We start from the raw sequence: 10,587 nt of genomic DNA on the forward strand, positions 1-10,587 counted from the left end.
CTAGATTCTTCAATATTGTTGGTTTCATAACTTTCAGAATATTGAGAATTCGAGTTTGATTCTTTCTCCAATATTGTAGATCTTTGCTTTATCTTTCATTTGATGCAAGTTTCAGTATTTTCTGGGTTTATGACTTTGATGTTCATCATGTGTTCTTGTGAGTAGTTGCTTAGGATCTTGAGGATGGGTTAGGCTGGGCTGTGTTTGAGGTTTGTTTGCTTTGGTCAAGCTTGATTGTTGTAGATATCTTCTAGGCTAGATGTTCTTAATGCTGATCCTATATCTGAGAGGGTAGGGTTTGATTTCAAGCATATTAGCATCACACCAATGTTTAAGAAGCATAGATAAGGCTAGATCTAGAGCTTACCATTAGGCTTGCTAAGAGATTAGAGGTCTTGTTTGGTATGAGACATTTTGCTTAATGCCTGCTTGTGTAGATTCTTTACTATGTGAGAACAAGTCTAGAGATGCATGGGTTTGATTGTTTCTTGCCATGAGAGTGGATTAAACTTGTCTTAGAAATATATGTCTAGAGATTAGCTCAAGTTGTTTGAGATTTGTTGACCAAGTTAGATAACCTCAATTATTTGTCCAGCCCATGAATCCCTCCTCAAGACCTTCCTTTTTTATTGATTTCTAAGTCTGAATCCTGTTGTTTGATCGTTGTTTGATTCGTTTTGGTATTGCTCTATTTTTCTTGTGTTGCTCTGTTTTTCGCGTTTGTCCAGCTCGACCCTGCACTCGATCTACACTCGATCGAGTGCTTGCTCGAGCTCATCCCCAGAACTGTTGTTTATGATTTGTGTTTGTTTGTTTCATTCTAGTTGCATTTCTGTTGCATTCACTTAGTGTTCTGTTCATTACTTGCTTTGCATTAGTTCAATACTTGCATTACCATAGTTTCTATTTATGTTCTAGCTTCATAGTTGTCATAATCATTTTGTTCCATTTGCATTTAGCTCCTAGTTCTTGTAGTTTTACTTTATGCACTTTACATTTCATTGTAGGATTGTTAGTGACAAACATCCTTTACATCTGGCTTGACTTAGACTCATATGCACATCTTGATTGTTCACAAACACTCAGATTGGATTGACACCTCTTATACTGCAACTGCATAAGGGGAATTGAAACACCTTACCATCCATTCATTCATATCTCACCATTGCATACATCCATCAATCCATCACCACAAATATACCAAGTTTCAATTTGGCGCCGTTGCCCATTTGAGTGTGTTTTTGTGACATTTAGGATCAATATTAGTCTAAGATAAAGTTCGTTTATCCACTTGTGAAGTTACTGAACTCGAATCTTCTTTTGCTTGGCTGTCTTGAGTTTCAGGTACCCACTCGACCACCACTCGACCGAGTAGTGATTGAGCACTTGATCGAGTCAGACAGCGTATCTAAATAGACACCACTTCCCAGTCGACTCGACCACCCACTCGAGCTTGCGCTCAACCGTGTACCTATTCGAGTCTGTACTCGTGTTTGTTGATGCACACAAGGTCAAAGGGGAAAGGCAATCTTCAAAGGCCTATTGACAACATCCACAGACTGCAAAAGGGTTTGAGACATAAGCAAAGAAGAGTAGTTCCAGAACAACAAGGGAATCCAATCATTATGGAGCAACAAGATCCAGTTCCAAGACCAAGGAACATTGGTGCTGGAGATGCACCCAACACACACAACCAGAGAGCTGGTATTGTGCCTCCCACAGTAGCAAACAATAATTTTGAGATCAAAAGTGGACTGATCTCCATGATTCAAGCCAACAAATTCCATGGGTTGCCAATGGAGGATCCTCTAGACCACCTTGATGAATTTGATAGAATATGTGGTCTCACAAAGATTAATGGAGTGACTGAAGATGGATTCAAGTTGAGGCTCTTCCCATTTTCACTTGGAGACAAGGCTCACCTTTGGGAGAAGACTCTTCCTACTGGAGCAATAACCACATGGGATGCTTGCAAGAAGGCTTTCTTGGCAAAATTCTTCTCAAATACAAGGACTGCTAGATTGAGGAATAAAATTTCTGGGTTTGCTCAAAGGAACAATGAGAGCTTTTGTGAAGCTTGGGAGAGATTTAAAGGGTTCCAGACTCAGTGTCCTCACCATGGCTTCAGCAATGAGTCCCTACTTAGCACTTTGTATAGAGGAGTGCTTCCCAAGATCAGGATGCTTCTTGATACAACTTCTAATGGCAACTTCCTCAACAAGAATGTGGAAGAAGGATGGGAATTAGTTGAGAATCTTGCTCAGTCTGATGGGAATTACAATGAGGACTATGACAGAACAGTAAGGTCATCATCCACTGATCAAGAGAACAAGTACAAGAAGGATTTGAAGATGGTTAATGAGAAGCTTGACAAGATCCTCCTTAGCCAACAAAAGTCCATTCACTTCATTGGTGAAAAAGAGGTTCAAGTTCAAGAGGGAGAGAATGAGTTTGCTGAGCTCTGTTATATGCAAAACCAGGGTGGATTCAAAGGCTACAACCAAGGAGGGTTCACGAACAACAACCTCTCCTATAGAAGCAACAATGTAGCTAATCCACAAGACCAAGTCTATCCACCTCAACAGCCTCAACAACAGAACAACTATGTCCCCAAACAACAACATCAAGTGTTCCAGCCTCAGTTGTGTCCCCCACCAGGGTTTCAGACTAACCAAGGCCAAGAACAAGACTTAAGAGCCATGATGCAACAGTTGTTGATTGGGTAAACACAAGGAAAGATTGAGGAATCCAAACAGTTTGCTAAGTTGAATCAAAGGCTCACATCCCAGTATAATGACATTAACATGAAGTTTGAAGGTCTCAACTCTAGAGTGAAGTTTATGGAGAGCAACATTGCCTCTACTTCAGTTCCTAAACCCAACCAATTCCCTGGAAAAGCTGTTCAAAATCCAAGGGAGTTTACTGCAAAAGCCATCCACATCTCTGATGAGGAAGTCACTGAGGATAGTGAAGTCCAAGTTTGGGGGAATTCATCAGTTACTGAAGCCCCAAGTGACGTTTGTGCAAAGCAAATGGAGTCCGACATTGCACTCGACCAGGAACTCGAACTGCCACTCGACCGAGTGCATGCTCGAGTGGTCGATCGAGCTGAAGACTCCGAAGCTGTAAAGCCTGCTAAGTACATTCCTCCTGCTTACAAACCGCCTCTACCATTCCTAGGACGTTTCAAAGCACAAAAGCTTAAGGAGCTTAGGGAAATCATTGAGAGAAAGGAAATGATGGTTAAGCAACAAGAGGATGAGAGAGTTTTGAAAGAAGAAGCTGTGGTTGAGAAACAAGAGGAAGTGATGGCCATACAAGAGATCATCATTGCTTACCAAGAAGAGGAGAGAGGACCTGCCTTGGAACAGTATGAACCATATCCTCTCTATAAAGATTTTTTGCTTGATTTGTCAAAGAAGAAGGTTCAAGCTCAAGATGAGAAGGATCTTGAGGACCTTGGAGGAGTGATCATCCCAATTAAGCTTAAGGATCCAGGGCCATTCTATCTGCCTTGCACACTCAGTTACCTTCACTACAACCAATGCCTTTGTGATTTGGGAGCCTCAATCAGTGTGATGCCCCACTCCATAGAACAAAAGCTTGGGCACACTGACTTCAAATCCACCAACCTTCATATATGCCTAGCTGATGGTTCAAATAGAGATGTGGTTGGCAAATTGGAGAACATTCCAGTAAAGATAGGGAGAGCAAGGGTTCATACAGATTTTGTGGTATTGGAGATGGACAAGGAACCTGAAGATCCTATCATTCTTGGGAGGCCATTCTTAGCCACTGTTGGAGCAGTTATTGATGTCAAGGAAGGTCTTGTGACCTTGAACATTGCTGAGGGTATAGCTATGAAGTTCAACATCTATAACCCAACCAACCTTCCTACCATTGATGATCAGGCTTTTACTATCAAGGACAAAGGTGGTCAAGAAGGTTTAAGTGATAAGGCAACTCCAAAGGCTGAGCTCTCTCTTCAAGAACATTCTGTGGAAAAGCTTAAGAGTTCAGTTCAAGAGTTGACTGGTATGGTTAAGGATCTCCAAGGCAAGTTAAACAAGAGGTCTTTGAGGAAAGCAAGACCAAGACTCAAAATCAAGAANCATTCCAGTAAAGATAGGGAGAGCAAGGGTTCATACAGATTTTGTGGTATTGGAGATGGACAAGGAACCTGAAGATCCTATCATTCTTGGGAGGCCATTCTTAGCCACTGTTGGAGCAGTTATTGATGTCAAGGAAGGTCTTGTGACCTTGAACATTGCTGAGGGTATAGCTATGAAGTTCAACATCTATAACCCAACCAACCTTCCTACCATTGATGATCAGGCTTTTACTATCAAGGACAAAGGTGGTCAAGAAGGTTTAAGTGATAAGGCAACTCCAAAGGCTGAGCTCTCTCTTCAAGAACATTCTGTGGAAAAGCTTAAGAGTTCAGTTCAAGAGTTGACTGGTATGGTTAAGGATCTCCAAGGCAAGTTAAACAAGAGGTCTTTGAGGAAAGCAAGACCAAGACTCAAAATCAAGAAGAAATAGGGTTTGTGTGTTAAGGGTGAGGTGATCAAGGATCAACTTCACAGTGATCAAGAGGTTCCAGGGAGGATTTCATTACCTCCTTGGTATCTAGACCAGGCCTAAGAAAGCAACCAAAGTTAAGCTTAGTGACTCTAAACAAGCTCACTAGGGAGGAAGTCCCTAAGGTATCCTTTGTAAATATGCTTTATTTTCTTAGTAGTTTTGATGTGTTTTGTTTTATGTTTATGTTGGACAGGCCTTTTAATGAAAGTGTAGATGGGTATGGAGAAATTTGGACTTAGAGAAGTAGATACGCAAGCCCACTCGACCACCCCACTCGAGCATGCACTCGACCGAGTCCAGGTCGATCGCCGTCGTCGAGCTGCCCCAAACTCCACCTCCAAGTGATCAACAAGACCCCAACTACAATTTTGACAGCATGCAAGAGGATGTGGACAACTTCTTCTCCAATCCTTGAGGTACCACTATCACCTTCACTTGTAAATACCATTGCATCTCATATTTGTGTTTTGTTTTTGATCTTGAATCTTCTTACAAATTTCTTTCACACAGAGGACTGTGTTATTTAAGTTTGGGGGAGGGTTTGAGATAGCATTTGACATTGTGTTTTGTGTTCTTACTTCAAATTTTTAGCATCATCATGATAGTATTTGCATAGCATCTAAGGCATAGAAAAACCCTAAAAATTTGAATTTTTTTTTTTGCAAAAATCTTTATAAAAAAAAGAGTGTTCATGTAGTTTGCATTGCATATTAGGATCTTGTTTAGCATGTTTCATGTAGGACTGTATAATATTTGCATTATGGATCTATGATGAGTTTGCCTTGTTAGCTTGTTTAATTCACTAGACTAGGATCAATGCCCAAGTTAATAGTACTTTGATGCTAGTTGAGTAGTTAGAAGCATAAGATTGAACCAAGCCTTGAATTCCTGTATTGCATTTGGTCTAAATTGAAGCATGTTGTGATTTGACACTATTTCCTATTTATAAGAACCTAATATTGACTTTCAATTATCAATGTGTGCATTTCTTTAAGCTCATGGATACCATATACATACTTGGATCATCTTTCTCCTTTTTTACCACTCTTGTTGATCCAAGTAGCTGATTTCCTCATTAAGAATCAGTTCCCCTACCCCTAAACCAACCCTTCTTTGAAGCCATGTTTATTCTTGTGTGTGTGAGGCCTATTTTTGGGATTGAGCTTGGTAGAAAGTGTTAGGTTTGAACTGACAAGAGTAAAGCCTTGTGTAGTTCTAGTTTGAATTTTTCAAACTAGATATGACTAGGTGGTTCACTTGTTGGGTTTGGGACTTGGCTGTTATGAAAAGAAAAGAGGAAAAAGAGAAAGAAAAAGGGTAGAGTCTTTAAGAGGAGAATGTGTTTAAGCAAGGTCTAGTGAAAGGATGGGAAATAAAAATTGTTGAAAATGGTTCTAGTTAAAGAAAAGAAAAGAAAGAAAAGAAAAGTCTAGCAAAAAGCTTGTATGTCTTAAGAATAAGAAGAAAAGAGAACCATAGCAAATAAATAAAAATCCCCCATCACACTAAAAAGATCAAATAAGAAACCTCTCCTAAGACTTTAAAACCAAAAGAGAAAAGGGTGAAAGAGAAAAGAAGAAGTTAAAGGGTAGCACTAGGATCATTTGGGTTTAGATTGATAGGATGAATACTTTGGGTGCCTTTGGGTAGACAAGGTTTTGTTCTTGTATGTGTCTAAGTGGTCTTACCTTTAGCATTCTTCTAAAGCTCAATCCATTTTTATGAGAGAACTTTGATATTGATAAGCCCCACTCTAAAGAGAGACCACCATTGTCTCAAAATCTTTATCTCCAAGCCAAATGAGTATAAGCATTGCATAGAATTGATTCATGTTCTTGATTAATGAATGTTAAAGGAAATGATTGATTTGAATGCATGTGGATGTCTAAGGCTCAAATCAGTAAAGGTTTTGATATGCTTGTCTAAAGTCTTTAAGTACAGCTCATTCAACTTGCATTATAGTATTAGTAACTTGGACATTGATTCTAGATGGTCTATTTGCAAGCTTTAGGAGCTGAGATCCCACTTTCAAACCTCACTTACCTTCTTATGTCTTGTTTATTTGCTTGAGGGCAAGCAAAGACTAAGTTTGGGGGTGTTGATGTTCATATATTTTACCTTGTTTTCCATTAGTTTATTCACATCTTTTGTATCTTTTGCTATCCATTTTCACCATTATTGCATAGCTTTAGGACCAATCATGCATTAGACCAATCATGCATTGCATTTGCATCTTTTCATGCATAATCAGGTGATTTTGGAGCTTAAGGAGCATGGAAGCAATGCTGAAGAGAAGTGAAGCAATCATGAGGAGAAAACAAGAGAGTTAAGGCTGAAGAATCAAGGTCCAGAGTCCAACTCGACCGCACACTCGACCAGACACTCGACCGTGTGCTGAGAAGGACTCGACCGAGTGGAGAATGCACGAGAGAAGCCAGCTCGACCAGCCACTCGACCGAGCACTGGTCGAGTTNTATTTTACCTTGTTTTCCATTAGTTTATTCACATCTTTTGTATCTTTTGCTATCCATTTTCACCATTATTGCATAGCTTTAGGACCAATCATGCATTAGACCAATCATGCATTGCATTTGCATCTTTTCATGCATAATCAGGTGATTTTGGAGCTTAAGGAGCATGGAAGCAATGCTGTGGAGAAGTGAAGCAATCATGAAGGAAAAGCAAGAGAGTTAAGGCTGAAGAACCAAGGTCCGGAGTCCCACTCGACCACCCACTCGACCAGACACTCGACCGTGTGCAGAGAGGAACTCGACCGAGTGGAAGGAGCACCAGACAAGCCAACTCGACCGGTCACTCGACCGAGCACCGGGTCGAGTTGGCCGAGCCGCCTAGCTATTTTGTCTTTTAGCATTTTTAGGGCTTCCACTACTTTTTCTATTTAAGGACCTTGTACCTGCAGCCACCAAGGAGTCCAGCTTTTTAGATAGTCAAAAACCTAGTTTTTACCCCTTTTGGGAATTATTTCTTTTGCACTTTTATTTTTTTAGATCTTGTACTTCTTTTAAGAGAGAAAACTCTAGATTCTTCAATATTGTTGGTCTCATAACTTTCAGAATATTGAGAATTCGAGTTTGATTCTTTCTCCAATATTGTAGATCTTTACTTTATTTTTCATTTTATGCAAGTTTCAGTATTTTCTGGGTTTATGACTTTAATGTTCATCATGTGTTCTTGTGAGTAGTTGCTTAGGATCTTGAGGATGGGTTAGGCTGGGCTGTGTTTGAGGTTTGTTTGCTTTGGTCAAGCTTGATTGTTGTAGATCTAATCTAGGCTAGCCAACCCATCCTCAAGATCCTAAGCAACTACTCACAAGAACACATGATGAACATCCCAATTAAGCTTAAGGATCCAGGGCCATTCTATCTGCCTTGCACACTCAGTTACCTTCACTACAACCAATGCCTTTGTGATTTGGGAGCCTCAATCAGTGTGATGCCCTACTCCATAGCACAAAATCTTGGGCACACTGACTTCAAATCCACCAACCTTCATATATGCCTAGCTGATGGTTCAAATAGAGATGTGGTTGGCAAATTGGAGAATATTCCAGTGAAGATAGGGAGAGCAAGGAGGGTTCATACAGATTTTGTGGTATTGGAGATGGACAAGGAACCTGAAGATCCTATCATGCTACGAACTTTATTACATGAACACCATTAATCGGAAGAACATCAAACATGTTTAGATCTTCCTCCAATAAGTCTATCGCAACGCTAGACTGTCATTGCCAGCTCAAACAAATTCGTATGATTCTGGTAAGATTTTACAGCTGTTAAAAATGCTTACTAAATCTACCACGGATAGAAGCCTACCAATACACTACGAAAACTATTTTAAAAAACAAACAAAGTATACCAAAAATATCTGTAACGAGAGAAGGCTGTCGCATAAATCTTTCGCAACAGGCCATTAGTCTACCATAAATATTTTCCCACCCTTTTACGTTTGCCGCTACACCCGCTAAAAACATAAGTCTATCATCAAAGGGAAATTCCTCTACCAACTTAATCTAACGAATCGATTTCATCTACGTCGACCGATAAGTGTACCAACACTACAAGTAAGTGTACCATATGCGTCGACCGATAAGTGTACCAACACTACAACTAAGTGTACCAAAAATATCTGACGTACACCTTTAATCAGTCCACCTATATAAATGTACCACCAAAAAATCGGTAGACTTTCTCCCAGTTCCCAATATTTTTTTTTTCCACTAATGGTATTAACCGTAATTACGTTTTTTCTCAACACTAGTTTCAGGAATAGTATGGGTACAGAGTTTATTCTAGTAATTACAAACTATTGTGTGCTACTTTTGTAATAAGGAAGCTTTTATGTATTATTCTAGTAACTCATCCTTTATTTAAAGCATGCATAAATTTATACAATTAGATATATAATTAACTGTTGGAAGTGGATATTAATTGGTGGTTTTAGTTGGGGAGGTATAAGTCGACATTAAATACGTTTATATAGTTAGACAATGTACTTACAATTTGCATGTGAGCCAAATTTATTTTCTCTCTACATTTTAACCGTTGACTATTGTCGGTACCGTTGACTCTCACTACTTGTTCTTAAGTTTATGTTCCTACGTCCATATAGCCTTCATAGGTGTAATACTTCCTTTACCCGTATGGCAAATGTGGGTGAAAAACACAAAAGTGAAAAAAACAACGTATATCTCTACAAGCGAAAGTTATTATTAGTAAACCAGATTGGATAATTTCCAATAATTGGTATTAGTGAATCATGCATTAGCAATTTTCAAAATATAAAAGGTCAATGTTAAAGTAGAGACTAGAACAAATAATTATCGGCAAAACTCGTTATAAATGATGGTGATATATACGGATGTGATGATTTTGTATGAAAATATCAACGAGTTTTGGATAATAAAGGAAAGTAATTAATGAGTAAAAGGAAATATCGAAACCTACTGAAAAGTCTGAACTAAGTGTAGATCTATTTTGACTCAGTAGAAGGAAAATTTTCATTAAATGTCTCCCGCCAATGGCTCAACGGCCCCAAACGCGTAGAACGTAACATGCATGGGGGATCCATATTAATGGCTTCTTCATTCCACTTGCTTATTTCTTATAACTTTGAGGATTTCATTTATCTACTATATAAGGGAATGTTCAGTTCAATTGACTGAGATAACCACAAGACATACAAAGAGACGATACATTACGGTTATTTCTCTAGGCTCTAGCTAGGGATGGGGCTTAAGAGTGTTACTTGTTTGATTCTTTCTTTGGTTTTGCTTAATTTGGGTGTCGAATGTGTTCTTGGAGATAGATCTGTGGTCGGGCCTGCGAGGTATAGAGATGATGATTGTAGGTGGGGCCGGAGGTGTGGTGGACGTGGCCGGTTTGGACGCGGTGGTGGCAGAGGGTTTGGTGGTGGGGGAGGTTTAGGCGGTGGGGGTGGTTTAGGCGGTGGTGCTGGACACGGTGGGGGGTTTGGAGCCGGAGGAGGAGGTGGCGGTGGTGCCGGTGGAGGAATTGGTGGTGGAGGCGGAGCTGGGGGCGGTGGAGGTGGAGGTATTGGCGGCGGTTCTGGTCACGGCGGTGGGTTTGGAGCTGGAGGAGGTGTAGGCGGTGGGGCTGGTATAGGCGGAGGAATTGGTGGTGGTGGTGGAGCCGGTGGAGGAGGAGGTGGGGGTGTTGGGGGAGGATCCGGACACGGTGGAGGTTTTGGAGCCGGAGGAGGAGTTGGCGGTGGTGCCGGTGGAGGAATTGGTGGTGGTGGCGGAGCTGGGGGTGGTGGAGGCGGAGGTATCGGCGGCGGTTCTGGTCATGGTGGTGGGTTTGGAGCTGGAGGAGGTGTAGGCGGTGGGGGTGGTGTAGGCGGAGGAGTTGGTGGCGGTGGTGGAGCCGGTGGAGGAGGAGGTGGTGGTGTTGGGGGAGGATCTGGACACGGTGGAGGTTTTGGAGCCGGAGGAGGGGTTGGAGGAGGGGCTGGCGGAGGTGCCGG

At 41.0% G+C, this 10,587-nt stretch overlaps 1 protein-coding gene across 1 annotated transcript in view; it reads left to right on the plus strand.

The window, feature by feature from the left end:
• The window catches only part of LOC104749509 (glycine-rich cell wall structural protein 1-like), a 1,604-nt gene continuing 649 nt past the window's right edge, over nt 9,633–10,587 (plus strand). The window contains exon 1 of the mRNA XM_010471155.2: nt 9,633–10,580. Within this exon, the coding sequence (XP_010469457.1) occupies nt 9,830–10,580 (751 nt within the window). The 5' untranslated portion in view covers nt 9,633–9,829. The remainder of the gene's footprint in view (nt 10,581–10,587) is intronic.

This window comes from Camelina sativa, chromosome 2 (assembly GCF_000633955.1).
Source record: "Camelina sativa cultivar DH55 chromosome 2, Cs, whole genome shotgun sequence".
NCBI lineage: Eukaryota > Viridiplantae > Streptophyta > Magnoliopsida > Brassicales > Brassicaceae > Camelina > Camelina sativa.